Source organism: Miscanthus floridulus, chromosome 8, assembly GCF_019320115.1.
Source record: "Miscanthus floridulus cultivar M001 chromosome 8, ASM1932011v1, whole genome shotgun sequence".
Lineage (NCBI taxonomy): Eukaryota > Viridiplantae > Streptophyta > Magnoliopsida > Poales > Poaceae > Miscanthus > Miscanthus floridulus.
In genome coordinates, this window is record NC_089587.1 from 88672453 (window position 1) to 88692809 (window position 20357).

The following is a 20357-nucleotide window of genomic DNA, read 5'->3' on the forward strand; positions in this document are numbered from 1 at the left end:
GTGATCCCTGGAAGCTAGGTCATCTAACGTGTGAGCGGGTTCAGCAGGCGGACAACAACAGCCACCTCGGTGGTCTTGCAAGGCAAGAAGAGGAGGAGGCCCTCTGTCGTGGTATCTCGGAGCACGTCGTGGTTGCGGAGCTCTGGGATGTCCACCTGGATGCACTGGCCGATGGAGGTGTTGAGGAACTAGCGTCGGCTCGGGTGTGGGGCGTCGGCGGCGTCGAGCGCCTCGTAGGCGCTGCGGAGCATGATCCACTGCCGGGGGTAGAAGCAGGGGTCGTCCAGGACACCGCTGCGCGGGGGGGGGGGGGGTCATCGCAGCATCTCCTCCACGCGGGGCACATGGCCCGGAAGCGGATATAGCCCACCACGTCGTTGGCGAGGACACGCTCGACAATCAGACCCGCCGGCCCCTCGTCAAGATTCGCCCAGTCCCTCCATCTGGAGCCGGCGAGGGCGGTGCGCGAGCGCTTGGCTCCCCAGGTTAAGGAGTGGGTAGGAAGAAGAGGGACCTATGAGGTGGCGGAGGCGCAGGAGCGGAGGCCCCCAACGTTGTTTGGCTTCTTCCCACCTTGGATATGCTTGTCTGGCTTCTTCCTCTTCCCCGGCAGCTTCTTCAAAGGCCCGCCTTGGATCTGGGTGGCTTGGGTGGTGCCGCTGCCGCTGCGGGAGCCAAGGACCGGGGCTGCATCGCTGGGCGTCTCCTTCTTTCTCCTTCGCGGTCGCTGCAAGATGCCGGGGGCCTGGCAGGCGGCAGCAGCTCGCTTCCCCATGCACTGCCTAGCAGCGGTGGTGTCCTCCCCCTTCTTCCTCCCCTCTCCCGAGGTAACCTCAGTGTGGTGGTCACTAGTCAGTGATGAACTGTGGCAGAGCCGTTGGGGAAGATAAATGGATTGATGGGCTAGGAAGATGACCTCTGTCTGTGTATATGGCCCGGATCCTGGATTCGGGGAAATCAAAAAAAAAACGGCTCAGCTTTGATGATCCTCGTCGAGGTTAGGACTTAGGAGAGGGCTGGACCTGGACTATATATTACACTTGGATTCTTTCTCCGATTCCGGTAGGGCATTATTACTCCAACTCTGTTACGGTCTCCCTGCCTGCCCTGGGCAGCTGCCAGTTGGGCCTTGGGTGGACTCTTGGCCCAGACAGGAGACGCCGGACGGATCCAACATTCACACCTAGCGACAGAGACAAGGTGGTCTTGGGTCATGGAGTGCTTTCATGTCCCTTCCCAATCCTAAACAGTGACTACTGCAGTACTGCTGCGATTATACAGAGTAAAAAAGAAACGAGAACTGTAATCTTTTCCAGGCCGTACATCAGTAACCGTTTGAGCATACCAAAAACAAACCATACGCCAACAACATACTGTATATATGTTCACTTCAGAGTTCAGAGTGAATGCAATACTGTCGTACATACATGTACTGTAAATTCAATTCAATACTGAAGAACCAACACAACAATGCAATGCTTCCTCTACCATGACACCAACTCTATGTCTCACTTCAAAACTGAAGTGTAAGCTACCACAAAAAGATCATGGAGATCGTTTCATGCCCCCATCAGAGATGGGACTGCAGTCCAGGCCGAATCACAACCCCTCCTTCTCCAGATTTACATCCCAAACGAACCAGCATTTGTATGTATCCATCATCAATTCATCATTCATCACCTTTCACCAGGCAATCGATCTCTACTGCTTGCACCATCCAAAGCATGAGAATTTCTGCAACCAAACCCAAATGCGAAGCTCGAATGAGATGACAGAACAGAACCAGCTAGCTAAAATCTGGAGCATGGCTGTGCGCCGCTCACCGATGAGACGTAGCCGTCGTCGTGGTGCTGCTTGGCGCCGTTGCCACGCGCGCCGTCCTTGCCGTACGCCGCCTGCTTCCCCGCCTGGGTCTGCTTCTCCTCCCTCACCTTGTTGAAGATGTGCGTGTAGCCGTCAGCTGACGCCGGGTTGGAGTCCCAGTCGCCGAACTTGGGCACCGCCGAGCCCCTCGTCGGCTGCATTGCATCCATCCACCGCGTTAAATCGATCACCAGCTCGTCACAAGCGCTGCCGGCGGTACGGCATTGGCATGGCAGGGCGGCGCAGTGTGAAATTAACAAGGCAGAGCTAGCCAGCCTCACTCACCGTCTCGTTGCCGCGCGAGCCGCCCTTGGCGCGGGACCGGTCGACGGAGTTGGCCACGAGGCCGTACCCGGCGCTCTCGGAGCTGCTGTACGGGTGCACGGGCGACTGCTCGACGCTGTACCCTCCGGCGGCCCGCCCGCCGGCTCTTCCGCCGTGGCGGTGGTGGTACGGCGACCCGGCGTAGGGGTTGGGCGACACCGGCGCCGCCGGCGGCGGCGGCGCGTCGCTGGGCCGGCGCTCGTGCCGCGGAGGCGTCGGCGCCGGCGGCGCTTCGGAGCGGTTCGGCGACGGCGCGGCCATGGAGAAGGCCTCCGGGTTCTCGGCGGGGTCGTTGGGGTTGATCATCTTGCCGCCGGCGCCCTTGCCCTTGCGCGCGTTCTCGAAGTAGAGCGTGTACGGCACGTTGCCGTCGTTGTCCCAGTTGCCGAACCTGGGCACGTGCGCGTTCTTCTGCTGCTGCATTCCCACAGGCATCCAAACCCACAAGAATCAGCCGCCATTTTTTCTTTCCAACAATTGCAAAGACAACACTTGTAGAACAATTCCAATGCTACTTCAAATTTTGACTTTTCTTTCAAAAAGCAATGTAAAATTTGGATTTTTCTTTCAAAAAACAGTGGAAAATACTAAGAGTCAATGCCTTTTGTTTTCAGTTTTCTTCTAGAGCAGTCAGCCATCAGAATTGCAAGACCAGTTGTAATGGCAGAACGTGGACATCAATTCAAGTTGACATGGGGCGTGATCAACCAAAGTCCAAAGGAAACGTACAGGAGGAACTCGTACGCCATGACTTGCGGCCATTGACTCAGTGCATGAACTAGTCAACGGAACAGATGTGGTAAATGAACAATCAAACAGGGAAGCTAATCACATGCTTGTGCATGGCCACATGTACAAATCAAGGATAAAAGGGACACGCTAGTGCAGTGGTTGGTTGGTACTTGGTTTGACAATCTGCAAAGCTTCTAAAGGCAGCCTGACAACGAAGGTCTGCCTGGCTGATGACGCCTCATGTCTGCCTAAGTCTCCCAAATGGAAGAGAAAATTCAGGTCAAGATTATGTGCATCTTACGTGTGTACATCTATCTACTCTCTGGTTTTGAAAACGTAATGCAAGGTTTTACCTGACGCAGTCTCTAGTACTACTACACTTGGACCAATTAATCTCATACAGTGTCCCTTATAAAAAAAACTCATACATATATCTTATAATATAATGTCCATTACCATGGAATTGACAGCACATGAAGGTGCCTTCAATCTCACACAGCATATGAAGCTGCTGGTGTAGCGGCTCGCGGAGCTGTACCAAACGGCACCTAAGGGCAAATTTTTTAGATTAGGTGAATTTGGGGTGCGTGCACGGCTTACACCATGAGTTCGTTTTGAATTGTGGTGGGTGTATTCCAATCTTCATTCATACGACTCTCATTTTTTTCAGAAAAAAAATGGGAGTCGTATTCCAATCAGTTAACCTAGCAGCATCTTCTAGCTTTGTGCATCTATCATTTATGAGAGATGAAGACTATCAGGGCGACAGATTGTGACCGAAAGATATTTCACAAGTTTGAGGCAGGGATTCAGTCACCAGTTATGGATCTCTACACGCCAAGATATTCAACAGCTCACGCAAGAAATGGGCTCTAGTTCTAATTCCATGGTTGCTCTTGCTCTTTTCCGATTGCTCAGAAGAAGGTTGCTCTTAATGGCTAGAAGTCTACTCGCAGCGATGCTCTTGTTCCTTCAGAAAATTCAGATTCAGATACCGCATCCGGCTGGAAAACATACGGAGACGAACTGAACCCTTTCCGAGAGAACCATGGAACACCCTATTCTTGGTGGTGAAAGACTTGTTCTTTTGTGCGAAGTATAGGAGTACAAGATGCAAACTAGATCGCCCTACAAAATCAAACTGAAAAAACCGTGGCTTACAAGTCACAACCGAAAGAAACTAAACCAACCGTGAAAAGCATCGAGGGCTGTTGCCATGGAAGGCGAGCGAGGAAAAGGAGAACGAGGAGAGTGGAGAGGGAACTTACAGCCATGGCGGTGTTTCCAGCGCAGAGATGAGATGAGACGAGAAGAGGGATCAGACTCGATCGGAGTTGCCTTGTCGTCTGTGGCTCCAACGGCTGCCGGCCTGCAGGGAGAGAGGGAGAGGATGGATGGATTTATGCGGCTGTCTGTGCGTTCGTTCCGGCGACTGGCTCCTGCCGCCTGGCTATTACCTTTGCTGATCAATCCTCCAGGCCGGCCGGCAGGACTATAAACGCCAAGAAAATGACGGGGAGAGAGGCCGGTTGCGTTGCATTCTTATATGCAAGGCGCCACGAGGCCGGCCTCTTTTCTGGTGGTGCCTTTTTTGACCAATCAATCCCACGCTACTCTCTGTCCAAGAAAAAAAATATAATTCTAAATTTCAAATATGTTAATTTATTTAAGTTTATAAAAAAACAGTACCAACATTTATGTTTCTAGATAGTGTGACTACAAAATATTTTATAATAATAATATAATACTCCATCCGTTTTAAATTATAAATCACTTTAACTTTTTTGATATATCTATTTAGCTATGTATCTGGATATAATAATAATATGTCTAGATACATAGCAAACAAAGCGACTTATAATTTGAAATGGTGGGAGTAAAACCATAGACGTCAGTGGCCCTGTTCGCTTATCTTATAATCCGTCTTTTTCAGCTTGTTTTTTTAGTTGAAACAATGTTTTTTTCTCCCAATAAATCAGCCGGAACAATGTTTTGGCTTGTTTTTTCAGCGAAGCGAACGGAGCCAGTATCTAAAATTGTTTGTCTCGTATAAACCAAAATTACATTCCTTCGAGTGGAGAGGATAGATTCTTTCATCCTTGGACTCCACGTGGCTTTTCTTTGTTTCTTTTTGGGTAACTCTGCTTGTCATTTCAGACGTACCAAACAGCCTCGGCTGTAATACAGGAGGTTTGTTAGGAATTACAGTGTTAGGATCGGAGCAGATATAACTAATTTACCCGTGAAAATTGACAACCACACACAATTTTGACCGAAAGAATCCTCGACGCTTACTATTTCTGCAAAAGAAAAACTACTGAAAACACAACCCTTTTAAAAAGGATGGAAGATTTTTGGGGGTATAAAACGAAAAAGCCAAGTCAAACGGGACCGTTCACGACGACGATTGACGAGCTCAACGTATGCAGCTCCGCCAGTGCGGCAGTCCACCACACCGGATCATAAATAAATAAACAAACACTTAAAACAAACGTTGGCGTCCATCTTTGACCGCGTGTCCGCTCCCCGCTCCCGGCTGGCGTTGCAATTTGCAGCTGCAGTTGCACAGCAGCAGCAGCCCAATGAGATCCGAGCTCCTTAGCTGGATGCTTCCAGGTGCCCAAATTAATAATCCTTTAATCTGCAGCAGTGTACGTGATTTGTTATCCTGCTTTGTGCTTTATACCATGATAGTACTAGTATCATGTAAAGATACCAGAGTTGTTATTAAAGGGTCCTTTTAGTTTTATAAAAAAAAAGGTCATTTTAGTTTTTCTCCTCGTGGGTCACTCTCGAGTCTGGACGCACGCGCTCACCTCAGCACGGCAAGCACCTGCTGCCGACTGCCATCGAGGCAGCTTCTTGTCTGTCGGGGCTCTCTCGGTTCTCAGGTCGCCGTCAGGTTATGCTCTCGCTCGCGCGGCCGCGACGCGGTGGACGGCAACAAGACCAGAGGGTTTGGTGGGGAAACGCGGTCCGGGTCCGGGTCGTGCGCGTCGTCCGTTTTCCTTGGGCTCTCTCGGCGGAGCGGCGGTAACTGGTAGGCACGCGGTCCAGGTCGTCCGTCCGTCGTCCAGCGGCGGCCGTACGGGGTTCGGTACGCGGTGGGGGCTTGGGAGCGCTGGTCTCCTGCCGAGTGCCGACCCGGTACGCCGTCCGTGTCTGTTTGTCCGCGTCGGCCTACGTGTCGCCCTCCTCGAACGCGGCAGCTTCTTCGGCTGGGCGTGCGTGGGCACGCGAGGGTCGCCGTTCCGGAGCGCCTCATGTTTGAGAGCGCAACACAAGGGGCGACGAGCGTGGGCGGGCAGGCGGGAAGCCATGCAGCATGTTCGTTTGGTCGTGGCTTGTCGTAAACGATTGTAAATTTCCAGCCAGAACAGTATTTTTCTCTCACGTAAACCAGTCAGCAGTACTTCTTCATGAATCAGCAACGATACAAACCAGCCAAACGAACAGGCCAGTATAGCCTGGGTGACTAGCTCGGTTCCTACGTGTTCCGGCGGGAGCAGTCGTCCGGGTGACTAGCTCGGTTCCTACGTGCTGAAATATCGACCGCGCCCTACAGTTGCAGCAGCCAACAGCCCAACAACCTTGGACGGACACGGACCAGTGTGGACCACATGCCCACATGGTGCTTCTCAAGTTCTGGTTACATACAAAAGTGATTGTCACGTTTGGGGCCAGTTGCATGCGCCTTCACTGTGCCCGGGAGAAGCTAGAGCTGCATGTTTTCATGCTAGCGCGTTGGGTGACGGAGGCGACCAAATACATATCTCGACGGGACCATACCGCCATACTAAGTCCCGAACTCTGTTACTTTTTTTTAGATTATTACACAACACAAAATGCAGATACTCATACATGCACGCGCATACAACCTATCTCCACGATCACTTCCGAAAGATTGAACCGACAGGTTCTAATATTGATGAGGTCGCCGTAGACGCCTTGTTATCGAAGAGTACGTCACCTATCACTAATCACTAAGAGAATAACGTCATTAAATAAATCCAGAAAAATACGAACACTCACGTCAAGTCAAAAACTAAAAACCCGAGTGGATAGATTCGTCACACACAAGGAATCTATCCTCAATTTGTAAGAAGTCAATGTGATGGGAAATCGACTTTTTCTCGATGGGGGTAAAACGGTGGAGGCAGGTGAAGGTGCATGAATCATTAGTCACGTACTCCCTAAAAGATGTAATTCTCATTTTTCGAGAAGTCAAACGATTTAAACTTAAATCAAAATTATATAAACAACTATGAACACTTATAATACAAAATAGGTATCATTAAATTAACTATGAAATATATCTGTTTAGTAAAATTAGCTGTTGTAAATGATAGTACTATTTACTATAAATTTGATCAGATTTAAGCAATTTAACTAGCATATATTTTATAATTGCATCAAGGAGAGAGTAATCACATACTAGTATGTCGGTCTAATTTTTATGAAGCCAACGACCTTTATCCTTTGTGTCAGGTTGTCCTAATTATAAATATGCGTATAAATAATAGAAAATATATGCCGCGTCATCGAGTTTGTGCCTTTCTGTGCCAATGCAAGATGCTTGCGACATCTTTGCCATTGCATTGTGATAGCACAATGACATAACCATGCTAATAAAAATCGATGGGAGAATCTAGTTTGCTTATTTGCAGTTTTATTTGCTCCCTTGTCACTTCTGGGTCTGTTCGGCAGGACTGAAAAATACTGTTCCGGCTGATTGTTGTGAGAGAAAAATACTGTTCTGGCAGGACGTGAACAGCGATTTCATGAGGTGGCTGGCCAGCCAGCCAGCCGGCTTAAAGCCAGCCGAACACTGCCTCTATTGCTCAACTAAAAAAACCGGTAACATGCATGGCATGTTGGCAATAATTGGCATGCCTCTACATACATCTATACTACGAACATCCACCTCTATGAAGAGTTGTCTGACTTTCACATAGGTGTCATGGCAGCTAAAATCCTTGTCGTATTAACTAAAATTGGTGCTTGCACTGTTATTATTGTTTTTGTGCTAATATAAAACACAATGCAACTCAGCTTTTAACTGCGCAAAAGGTTTTTACATTTTTTTATAGACACTCGTATATGATATATATAAGAAAAACAAAGGTTAGTATAGAAGATGAACAACATGAAACAAAACGATCTTAGAAAATAAAGACTTTATCAAAGATCAAATTGGTCCTCTAACACCTGCAAGGAAGAGAAAAGGTATTTTATATTTTGCACATGGACAAAGTCACAAAGCCGTCAAATTTCCAATGGATCACGTTCATGCCTAATCCATGGGCCTCATGTGTTCCAAACTTCCAATGTCCGGGCCTAGAAATCTAGTATTGGGCTGATTCTGCTCAAGCACAGGCCCCAAATCGGGCCGACACGTAGCAAAGTTTGGAAAAAACACCTCCAAGTTCCCCATATTACCGTTCCAGCTCTCTGCACGACCCCAGCGGCCAGCGCTCCCTTCCCCACCTCCTCGTGTTCCTCCATCCTCCTCCCCTTCTCGTCGACGAAACCCTACGCGCACGCGCTCCCAAGCCCTCGCCGCCGACGCCGCGGTCGCGATGTACGCCGACAGGACCTTGGGGCGGAAGCGCTCTGTAATGGACCGCCTCGGGTCGGGCGGCGCCTCGCGCTCGCGGTCTGATGGCGCAAAAAGGGACGCCCTCGAGCTCGCCCGGTTCAAAATCGTTGCCCGCTTCGCCATTCCCGTGCTTGTTGGCGCTACGTGGTCGCGACTTCTGGGCTGGATCGACAACCAGTGAGTGGTGGCTGCGGAAATGTTGTTTATGGACTTCGAATCGAATGGTTCGTGTTGCTGGTACTTTTAAGGCTTGCTTGCAAAAGCTGAAAATTTTATTACCTTCGTCCTTCGCCAGTTGTGTTGTTTGTATACGGGATCCAATCGGTAGTTAGTGTATGCAATGCTTGTGGTTGATTGTGTGATTCGGCAGATATATAGATGCTTGTGGTGCTGTTGCTGCTTGCTACAAATGTGATCTAGTCATTGTTTCGAATTACATTGCATTCTTTCTTAATTCGTGTAGAACTAATGGGCAGACCAGCAAAGTGTGTGGATGCACATGTTTGTTCCAGTTTTTTATAGTTTATGGTTCGCCCACTTTCCACTTATACAAATGGAAAATACACTGGGTTTGCTTGAGGTGAAACCATGTTTGCTACTCCTGTTGTTGCTCATCACCTACCCCACTACTACACAAACTTTACTGGAGGCGGGCATTTTCGGTTTTCCGCGGCGGGCAAAGCCGTCTGCCGCGGCCTAGAGGCCACGCTAAATCGTGGCTTAACCGCGGCGGGCGGCCTTGCCCGCCGCGGTTAATCGATTTACCGCGGCGGGCGATGTAACGTCTCCGCCGCGGTAAATATACTTTTACCACGGCGGGCACGTTAGGATGCCCGCCGCGGTTAATCATTTAAAAAAAACAAAAAAAACCAGGAGCCCGCCGGCGAGCCCGTTCTCGAGCCCACTGGCGAGCCCACCGGCGACGGATCCGGGCTTCCCACGGCCGCCACCACCTCGCCAGTCGCTCGCAGGGGACCACGCCGACGCCTCCTCGCGGATCCCGCCGCGCCGTGGTGGAGGGAGGCCACCGCGCCGACGCGTCCTCGCCCGTCGTGGTGGAGGTCCCAGCGTCGTGGCCGTGGTGGATCCCGGCGTCGTGGCCGTGGTGGAGATCCACCGCCGGATCCGGTCGCTCCACCGCCAGATCCATGGAGGAGGAGGGTGCAGCCGCCAGATCCGTGGGGGAGGAGGTCGCCGCCGCCGGATCCGTGGAGGAAGAGGTCGCCGGATCTGGAGAGAGGAAGAGGGAGGAGTGAGGGAGATGGAGAGAGGAAGAGGGAGATGGAGAGGAAGAGGGAGATGAACTCACTGGATTTGAAACCCTAGCCCCACGCCGTCGTCATTCATGGAGGATCCATGGGGGAGGAGGAGGGCGCAACCGTCGCCGTCGTCCCGCGCGCGCCGCTGTAGGGGGCGGCGCTATGGAGGAGAGCTGCGCCGCGCGCCGCTGCCTGCATCGAGGGAGAGTAGAGGGAGAGTAGAGGGAGGCAGAGGGAGAGTGGGGGAGGCGGAGAGCTGAGAGAGAGAGTGGGGGAGGCAGGGAGCTGAGAGAGAGAGTGGGGGAGGCGGCGACGATGGTGCGAGGGCCTCGGTTTATATTGGAGATGGCTATTGGGCCTGCACATTTTCCGCGGCGGGCATCTTAAGACGTCCGCCACGGTAAATTGATTTACCGTGGCGGACGCCTTAAGATGTCCGCCGCGGAAAATAGGGTATTTTTCGTGGCGGACATCTTAAGACGTCCGCCACGGTAAATTGATTTACCGTGGCGGGCAAAAAAGTCCGCCGTGTTAAATAAAAAATGCCCGCCTAGGTAAACTGTGGCATTTACCGTGACGGGCAAAAATAGGTGCCCGCCTCGGTGGCCTCCGGGGGGGTGTCGCGCAAAATCATTTGTGTAGTAGTGCCCATTGGTGTGCATTTATATTTTAGGCCTGTTTGCTGTAACACCCCAGGTGTTTGCCACCAGTTAAGCAATGGGTTTGAGCTCAAACATGACATATTAAGTGATGATGAAAATGTCAAGGTCAAACATATGAAAATGAGCCCCAACCTAAACGTGGATATTGCACCCTTGCTTTACTATAGGCTCTTTTCAAGATATATGCTTGGCTGGTGTTATTGGAATATCTTCATGTGTCTCACATCAATACCCATCTATATTGATCCATGGAAAAGTTTCGTGAAGTTTGGAATCAAGAAGTCACATGAAATGACGAGTTATGTCCTTGCTTGAATTATTTTATAAAGTGAATGGAATTCTCGATCGTCAACCAAACCTTGCAACCTTGCCAAAATGACTCTAGATGAACTCTACAACAAAAGTCATGAAAGGTTCATGTTGGGCAAATGCCAAGAAAATGCTCCAATGGATCAAAAAGGATGATTTAAGCTTCATCGTGATCCTACTTTGGTCAAAGTAGAACAGCAGGTTCTATACCAGTTTTGAGGTTGGACCTTAAATGAAAGTTGTAGTCCATATCATGTAGAACAAACTTTGTTTTTGGACTAAGAGCTAGATCATCTTGGAAGTAAGTCAAATCGAGGTCACAAGATCGAATTTGCTGCTGATTTCAGCACTTAGAAATATTCTAAGTCTAGAAATTCATGGACTTCGGCATTGGCGTCTCGCGTTCTCCAAATTTTGTTAAGCAACTCAATTTGGTCCAAAGATAAAAGTTGGAGTGTACATGATGGCGAAGAGCATGTATAAGGATGGCACTCAGTTGACTTTATTTTGGCTATCAATTTTTGGAAATGGTGAATCGTCGTTAATGCAGTGACAATACTGTCTTGGAGTGTCATTAACCACTAATATGCTGCCCCAATGGCTATGGCCCCTGAATCAAGTTTGTAGAGCATCAGAAGGAGAATAATTTTGCTTCAAGGCCCATAGCCCAGTTCGGAGCAGAGATGGCCCAAAAACGGACCCCAAGTCGGGCACAGAGACGCACGCCACGTGTTCGTTGAATTGTCTCCGTGGCAGCCATGCAGCAGAGCGCGCGCTTCATTGCCGCCGCGCGTCCGACCTCCGCGCCACGCGTCGCCCTGCTCCCTGAGCCTCCAAATGCGAACGCCCGAGCTGCCCGAGCACTCACTCGTCTCCCCACTCTCCCTCCCTCGCTCTCTGGTGCTGCGCGCGCTCCGGAACGCGGCTGCCATGGTTGCCGCCGCGAGCTCGAGATTTGGCCGCCGTTGTTTCTTCGTCTCCAGCCTCCCTCCACCCAAATTGACCGCACCACCACCTCCCTCACCTCGCGCCGCAACTCCCGCACCCCTCGCCTGAAGCCACTCGTCGCCGGCGCGCCCTCACCGCGGTGCCGCTCGGCCTAGGCCGCCAGCGCACGTGGCTGGGGCTCCACGCTCCACCTCGGGCTGAGCCGAGGCCACCGGCGAGTGCGCGCAGCCCTGCTCGTGCTCCGCCGCCATTCCTACGCCGCTGACGAGCCTCCTCCGGCCGGAAACGACGAGCTCCGGCGCATCCTCTGCTCCAAATCCCATCAAGGGCTTCGCGCTCGAATTCGAGAAAAGGGAAGGTTCTTTCTGCGAAGTTGTGACACATGTGAATAGTGCTCAGGAGGACCTCTTCGCTGACGTTTGATTTATATTTTCCGTAGGGACCCTGATGCAAGATTTCAATTCATTTTCTCTGGTTTTTTACAGATTTGAATGCTCCACTTTGAAAATTCGTAGTAATTAGTATAAAAACCGTAAACTAGAAAATGAGGACTTTTTGGAATCCTTGTGAAATTGTCTATGCAGTAGATCTATAATGTGGCATGTTTTAGTTTAAATATTTTGCTGTAAAAATATATCTATGCAGCTAGGTTCCTGTTACTTGCCATGTCTTGTGTTTTTCATAACTGCAGTTTTTGTGCTCAAATAAATGTGAAATTTTTGTGGAGTGCTACTAAGGTGATTGTTGTTGTCTGGTAAAAATTTCAGGAGTTTAGGATTTATAGTTTAAGAGTTATAAAAATAACAAATGCCCTGTATTGCTTTGCTTCTACTCTGAACAGTTCTGCATGTTTGAATTAATTGGCTCAGTTAAGTTATGAATCATGACTTGGTGAAAATACATGAGTTGTGGTACTTTTCTTAAGCTTTCCAAAAAGTTAAATATCATGATTTTTTGCTAAGTAGATCTCGAGTTATACTTGCTTAAATCTCTGTGGCTGTTTCTGCCCAAAACCAGAGAGGGTTTCCTTGTTCTTATTGTGGGGCCTTCTTAATAGTATAATTAGCTTTAGGTGTTTACAACAAAGTTGTTTAGGATTTGCTAAGCTTTCTAAAAAGTCTAGAATCATATTTATAGGACATGTATAACTCCATTTATAGCTGTTTAAAGTGGCATGTCAGTTTCTGTCTATGTTTTGGACAGAGGTGCAATTATTGGAATAATTGACCCTTCTAACTGTAAAATCATCTTAATATGAGAATAACAAAGTTGTAGATAATTCATGTATCTAGATTCTGTTAAAATTTGATGGTATTTGGCCAAGTAGTTTGTGAGTTATGCCTGTTTAAAGTTGGGTGTCAGAAATGGCTGCTCTCTGTCAATTGTGGACCAGTTTCTGTAAATGAGTATATTTGACTTAGTTAACTTGCGAATCATGATGAGATGATTAAAGGTGAATTGTAGAAAATTCCATAAGCTTTCCAGATTGTCTTGTTGCATGTCTTTTGGATTAGTACAACTCCTGTTATGAGTAAAATTAGCTGCTGCTGTTGCAGCCTTGACTCTGTGATTGCTGTGAATAACTTGTTTGCTTGATATGAGTTGATGTGAGTAGCTTGCTCTCTATAGTTAGTTGTGTGAGGTTAGTTAAATAGCTATTGGTATCTATGTCTTGCATAATCTTGTGTTTGTCTTGAATGTTTATGTGATGCATCTTGAGTTACAATTCATCACATACATACACATGCATCTTGCATCTCATCTAGGTGCGCTAGATGAACCACGTGAAGAACGTGATGTTGGAGCCGAACCTGAAGACGATGTATGGAGGATCTATCCCGAAGATGGAAGGACTAAGCGAGTGCTAGGACCTAAGACGTCCCCAGAACAGTGCAAGCTAACTGAACTGACTTGTGTCGGATCCCAGGCAAGCCCCGGAGCATTCTAAGTCTCCTACTATATAAAAGCAATTCTTTCTATATATGAGTTATATATATTGTTGCATTAAGTTGTAGGAGTTGATTGAAACCGTTGATGCATTTATTACTATCCTTGTCTACCTTATTACCTTATTACCCTGTTAGGTCGGGATCGAATAACTGCTTAGCCTTGCTTAGACCGGTAGCGATCGGTGATATCCGGTCACCTATATTATAGGTGGTTACTGGAAGAATTTAGCTATGGAAAGAATGATATCCTGGAATTAACCATGTGTGATGGATAATTGGAGACCGGACGAAAAAAGTTGGAGGCAACTAGACAGGGTTCTGGGGTGCAGTTAGTTTCCGTCTGTGTCGATTAAGGACCGACCGTTGTTGGGCCTCGAGTCATGTTGAACGCATGTCTTACATTTAGCTGGCCGAATAAAGTACCTTTCGACCGCGAAGCTGGGAGATTATTCGGGCCGAGTAGATTGCCCGCAGCGCACTGTGCCGGAGCAGGTGTGGTAGGACACGGGGGCGCGAAGATAAGACCAAAGAGCAGTCGGTCGGCCCCCGGGTACATGTGGTTCCTGGCAAACTCGAGATTCCTGAATAGTTGACTCGGTGACCGATACCTCACTTTAGCGGGTGGGTGAGGTTTGTGTAAGGAATAAATCACCAGCTGGTTAGGAATCGATTCGAATCGCCATCGCTCCTGGATAGTGAGCACTTGACTCGAGTTACGGCATCGTAGTAATTATTATGGAACAATGATGGTTATCTGGATGGTATGGGATATGCTAAATCTAAATTGGTAACTTGATGTTATTGGTTAATCAAGTGATTGCTATAGTACAGGTGCTTACCTAGATGAATATGTCATAATAAAGATGATGCAAAGTACTTAAAATGGTTTCTTCATGATAGCTTATGCTTTTCGCAAACGAGTCAGCTAGCCCACTAAAGAAAGCCTTGCATAATCCTTGGTGTCGCTTTATTTTGGTTTAAGATGGGTAAGTCTGGCTGAGTATATTCGAGTACTCAGGGTTTATCCCACCTTGTTGCAGGTGATGTTCTCGACCTGTTGATGATGGTGGCTAACCGCCGGTGGGCTCGGTGATTCTATACTTACTTCTCACCTATATGCTTTTATCGGATGATGTCACTATGCTAGCAATATATTTGGAAGTTATATTAATGTAATCATTTGAAAGCTATGTTGTTTTCACTGAGCGGTTTTAAAACCCAAACTTGTACTATTATTTGTTAACCCCTTTGTAATATTATTTCCGCTGCAACTCGATGTATGTGATGTGTATTTGCTTAATCACACGATCTTAGTTGTGATGTTGATTTACCGAGGTCTTTCGGGACACTCGGCGGACTACCGGGTTTATATGAGTGAAAGTATGGGTGTGTCAACGTGTTAGCGAGGACAACCGTACTTGATCTTGTATAAATTGGACGGTTCTATCACAGATCGGCTAAGGCTAATTGTTAGCCAGAGCTAGAAAATAGCTAGCTAAAAAATAGCCTACTAACTATTAGCCTGTTAATGCTTGGATCCCCAGCTAATAGGTACATACATTGTAGCAATGAACTATTAGCCCTTGTTATCCAGTTGTGTTTGGCTAATTGACTAACAACTAGCCAAGAGCTTGGCTAGAAATTAGCCCACCCATTAGTATTGTTTGGATGGGCTAGAGCTATTTTTTAGCTGCTAGTTGTTAGCCCATGGGATCCAAACAGGCTCTTATACGTCGACCACATCTTCTTATTGCAGCCTTAACCATGCAATGCTTTGAATGGCTGTTGTGTTTTCACTTTCTGAGAATTACAAATTGTTGATGTGATCAGTTAGTTCAGATATCCCATGTTATTCGGAAGGAGAATAATCTTATTGTTATTGTTTATATATCTCTGCTGGGATTTTGCAGGTTTCGCCGGGATGATGGGACGTGGAGACGTGAGCTTTATAAGGATTCTAGAGGAACTCAAACTTCATGTAAGGGCCATTGTTCAAATAATTGTGAACATGCCTTGATTCCTGCTTTCCTTCTGGTAATTTACCATTAGCTTGTTGCTTCTACTGTGTTTGTTTTAGCTGAACCTACTTCCAGAAATCTGCAATCAAACCAAAAATCTCAGGTGCAGCAAAGGATTGAGGTTGTGAAGAAACTACCAGTTTCAGATCTTTGTGAAAAATTATCTGGTGTCCCGAGCCAGCGCCCTCAACTTAGCAAGTACTGTTCAGGTTCCAAAACCTATAAAAGAGGTTATTAAGAGCGACAAACCTGTTCAAAAGAGAGAACCCCCTCCAAATGCTCCCCCTCTTGTCATTAAGAAAGTCAGTGCACCTGCACCCGAACCATCACCATCTGCACTACCAAAGCAATCCCAGGACAAGGTGAGATGGTTGAGCATCTATGTTGTATTTTCTTACAGGATTGTATTCTGATAATTATTGCAGTTCCACTATTTGTTCTTCTGGAATGGGGAACATCATACGATCATCTTTTCTTATTTTCCATTTGCTGTGGCGCTGTCCTGTGAATATAATGGACTACATGACCATTTGATGTTGGAGTCCCTTTGATGCTTGTACAACCTTTGGTTCTGAATTCTGATCTATTGCATGATTAATCTTCTAGCTCTTTAGCATGTTTGAATTCCGAAGTTTCATTTGCCTATTCCCTTACTGGCACTGCTGTGTCTAAATTAAAGGGCGTACCCAGTGCAGAGAGCTCCCGCTCTGTGCGGGGTCTGGGGAAGGGTGTCAGTGGCAAGCCTTACCCTCGCCTGTGCAATGCGAGGAGACCGTGACTCGAACCCGGGGCCTTCCGGTCACAGGCGGTAAGACTCTACCGCTTGCACCAGGCCCACCCTTCACTGCTGTGTCTAAATTCTTGTATGAAATTTGGTCTTCATTAACACTCATTTCAATGCTGTAATAATTTGTTTCTTTGATATGTGTAGGTTGATGCTTCACTTGACAGTTTACTGAAGTCTCTTGATCTAGAGAAGTATTTGATAAATTTCCAGGCTGAAGAGGCACGTTTGATATATGTGGCAATTTCATATTGTGGGTGTAACTGGTGACCCTGAATATTTTGTTAATGGCTATTCATCTTTCAGATTGATATGAAAGCACTGGTTTACATGAACGAAGAAGATATGAAGTCTTTAGGAATTCCAATGGTACTGCAAGGACTTTGCCTTTTTCTTACTTGCCTTTTTCTTTCCCCAACTAGGTTGGCATGCTTATCTTCTGCTTAAATAAGAGATCTCTCTGGGTTGAAGCAATATGTATATATTTAAGGTGGTAGAATTTGACAATTTTATTAATTTCCTGCTTATAGATTGACAGAGCCATCCTAAAAGTGAAACTGTAGCAATTGAGTTACTAACTTATGAGTTATGAACTATGCTAATGACTTCTTTTTGTTTTTGAACTATTTTGAATGAGTCGCACCCATGGTATAGCCTTTGTTATATGCTTTCTACTTGTTGAATACTCATTCAGTCAGACCACCATTTATCCATACTTTTTGTCCCAGTTTGTCTAACAGGAATAACTTTGATCGGTAAACTGGATTAGAATGGTCTGATTAGTTGGCGCTCTGTATTTTCTCTCTGGTTATCATAAACTTAAACCAGATGCTCAAAAGAGTAAAATCCTATTCCCTCCGGTCGAAATTATAGTTCACTTTGGCTTTGGGCTAAGTCCAACTACTCTAACTTTGACCAAGTTTCTTTGAAAAATATATTATTATCTACAAGTTCAAAATTAATGCACTATGATAACATATTTCATGAAGAATTTATAGATATTGGTGCATTTTTCTAGAACCTTGGTCAAAGTTAGAGAAGTTTGATTTGGAACAAAACCAAAGTGAACTATAATTTGGAATGGAGGAAGTAGGTACTAACGATATGTTCAGTCAATGTTTCAGGTAGCGCCACATGCATAGTACATCGAGCTATTGCCATGTTAGTGGAAATATTGATTTGTCCTTTTTTATATGCATTCCATGTTTTTATCTCCATTTTCTACTACTGAATGTACAACTGAAAAATGGCAGCAATGCCTGATCGGCTGTGCTATTTGGGCTGCTAAACAGTAGCAGCAGCAGTTGGACGAATGCAGCGGCTGCTGCAGCTGCAGCCGAAGTAGCTCAAGATCAGCTGATTGCATTATTGCCCAGCAATCATTTGATTTAAATCTACTTCGGTTTATTGTGGATATTCATTCATTTGCTTCGTGTTTATAGGGTGCCAGGAAAAAGATACTATCAGCAATGGCTCACAGAAAGAGGAAGTCTTCGAAGTCATTGCCTACCAGTATGAGCCATCTTTAAGCTTGTGTGGTAGCTAGACAACTTGTTGATCTTGGGTAAGATTAAGTTCACTTTTGATCCCTCAACTATTGTGTTGGTCTAATTTTAACTCTCAACTACAAAACCGTTTAGTACCGATGCCCTAACTGTCAAAACCGTTCACTTTTAGCACCTGGGCGGGGACAAGGCTATTTTGACTGACGTTGAGCGGTTTTGATGAGCCAGCAACCAGTAGGAAAGCGCCAAGCAAGCAGTGCCACTGCACCGGGCAGCAGCAACGCCGCGCATCCACTCATCATCGACTCATCGTCCAAACACCCCTGGCTGCAGGCGGCTACGCTCGCTCCACTGTCCTGCCCCCTGCGCGCACAACACAAGCAACAGCAGCACCGTTGGCCGCTGTCGCTGTGTCCTCTGCCACAACCTGCTTCCTCTCTCCGCTCCCGCCGCCACGCCGTCGTGTTATTTCCTCAGGCACCTCGCGCGCGCTGTGGCCACTAAGCCCGCGCCAGCCTTCGCCTCCTCGCTCGCCCTCCCTCGCCGTGGGCGTGGGCGCGGCTACGGCGGCTCCGCGAGCTAGTCCCCGTCGAGGCCGTGGGGCGGCTGCTATCGTTGGCCGCAGGCTCCCTCATCGTGGCGCTCGCCTCCTCGTTGCTGGTCCTCGGCGACGTCGGCGTGGCATCTGCGTTCGTGGTCTCCACGCCCCGGAAGCTGCAGGCGGACGAGCTCGCCACCGTGTGCCTCTTCCAGGAGAACACGCCATCCATCGTCTACATCACCAACCTCGCCGTCAGGTGGGCCTCCCCGTTCCTGTCCCAAGGCTCGTCCGCCATGGACGCGGCAACTTGCTCGCGCTTGCCCGATAGCAGCACGCGTCTCAATGCGCTCGCTCGCCGGCCATGGCGCGGCCGCCTGCTCGTCCGGTGGCCCCTGCTCGTGAGCCCGATGGGGTCGTGGTGCCTTCATCGCCGAGCATCGAGGCGTGGGAGTTGTCGGGGGCCGGTGAGCCCAACAGCGGTAGTGGCGCGGGCGCAAAGCAGTGGGGGTGTGCTCGCCCGCCTAGCAGCAGTGCAGCAGCTGCGCTCGTCGGCCATGGCCCAGCCGCCTGCTCGTTCGGTGGCGAAGCAGCGTGCACGCGCGAGCCCGATGACGGTTCGACTGGAGCTACGCCTCACTGTCTCGTCCCCATCGGCGCCTATGGCCCCGGTCGACCGGTCACCCCATCCGTCGCCGTCCCCTAGCTCCGGCCGCCTCGTCCGTCGCTGGGGCGGACCTCCCGCGCCCGTAGTGGGGCCGAGCTTGCCTGTCTGAATACTGCTGCAGCCAGAGTAAGGAGAGGGAGGGAATGAGTGGGTGGCACGCGGGCCCCACATGTCGCTGAGATGCAGCCCAGCGTCCTACGTGGCGGCAACGCCAGCGTGCGCGTGGTCAAAACCGCTCAACGTCGGACAAAACAGCCTTGCCCCCGTCCAGGTGCTAAAAGTGAACGGTTTTGACAGTTGGGGTACCAGTACTAGACGGTTTTGTAGTTGAGGGTTAAAATTAGACCAACACAATAGTTGAGGAGCCAAAGTGGACTTAATCCTCTGGGATATGTGCAAGTGCATCATCGGCCCCGTCCGCTTCGCTTAAAAAAAAAGCCGAAACAATTTTTCGGCTGATTTGATGTGAGAGAAAAATAATGTTTCAGCTGAAAAAACAAGTTGAAAAGTACGAATTATAAGAGAAGCGAATATGGCCTAAGTGGCTGTTGATCAAGGCTGAGGCGGTGTATAAATAGACTTAATCGACTTGCAGAGTTAACTCCAGTGACAGATTCCTATCGATCAAGGCTGAGGCGGTGTATAAATAGAGAACTCCGTGGTGTTTGTAGCGCTTGAAGGCAACTAACTGGTTGTTGATGTACCTATTCTGTGTTTTCCGGAGTATTTGTTGATCATTGGGTGTTAATTCATGATGATGCCTTGGGGATTGTTTCCCCTTATTATGCGCTGCCCTGCCGACTGCCCTGTTCGTTGCTTAGTTTAAATAGTGCAGTAATTTTTTTCAACAGCTACGAGGCCATAGCGGTGCTACCATAGATAGCGTTTTTATAAAGATAACATAAAAAACACTAATAATTAATGAAAAAACATGACAAATAAGAAATTCGATGAACATAAATATGTTTCTAAGGTTTCACGAGTCTAGATAAAATTACCAATATGACATTACAACATGGTTCATGAAAGTTCTAAAATACCAAATTAGTAGCCAATGATAAGTAAAAAATAACTAATTAAATTGTTAAAAAATATTAGTATTGGTAAAATCTGAAATAGCGTCGCTATTAGAACGCTAAAGGTTAAAATTAGCATAGCGGCACAAATAAAGATAATTTAGTGTTGAGTGTCTCCAGCGCT

General features: G+C 47.9%; 2 protein-coding genes across 16 annotated transcripts; one reads left to right on the forward strand and one right to left on the reverse strand.

Annotated features, from left to right (window-relative positions):
* Positions 1-1068: 1068 nt before the first annotated feature.
* On the reverse strand, positions 1069-4419 carry LOC136472886 (RPM1-interacting protein 4-like). Its single transcript, XM_066470591.1, has 4 exons — positions 4188-4419; positions 2149-2604; positions 1824-2018; positions 1069-1734 (listed from the first exon to the last, which is right to left on the reverse strand). The coding sequence occupies exons 1-4, from the start codon at positions 4191-4193 to the stop codon at positions 1702-1704; spliced, it is 690 nt and encodes a 229-aa protein (XP_066326688.1). The 5' UTR covers positions 4194-4419; the 3' UTR covers positions 1069-1701.
* Positions 4420-8388: 3969 nt separating this feature from the next.
* Positions 8389-20149, forward strand: LOC136476907 (uncharacterized). Of its 15 annotated transcripts, XR_010763770.1 has the most exons (10): positions 8389-8742; positions 13463-13623; positions 14686-14734; positions 15556-15623; positions 15723-16025; positions 16343-16471; positions 16595-16669; positions 16754-16816; positions 17890-18011; positions 18125-20149. XR_010763770.1 is itself a non-coding variant. In XM_066474887.1 (8 exons), exons 1-4 carry the CDS (start codon positions 8715-8717, stop codon positions 15899-15901), a joined length of 324 nt encoding a protein of 107 aa, XP_066330984.1. In that variant the 5' UTR covers positions 8389-8714; the 3' UTR covers positions 15902-16025; positions 16343-16471; positions 16595-16669; positions 16754-16816; positions 17890-20149. The 15 variants fall into 15 exon arrangements, 7 of the variants coding, with proteins under 7 accessions (XP_066330984.1, XP_066330985.1, XP_066330982.1 ...); XR_010763769.1 differs by having other exon boundaries at positions 17890-20149; XR_010763774.1 differs by having other exon boundaries at positions 16354-16471; positions 17890-20149.
* Positions 20150-20357: the final 208 nt, after the last annotated feature.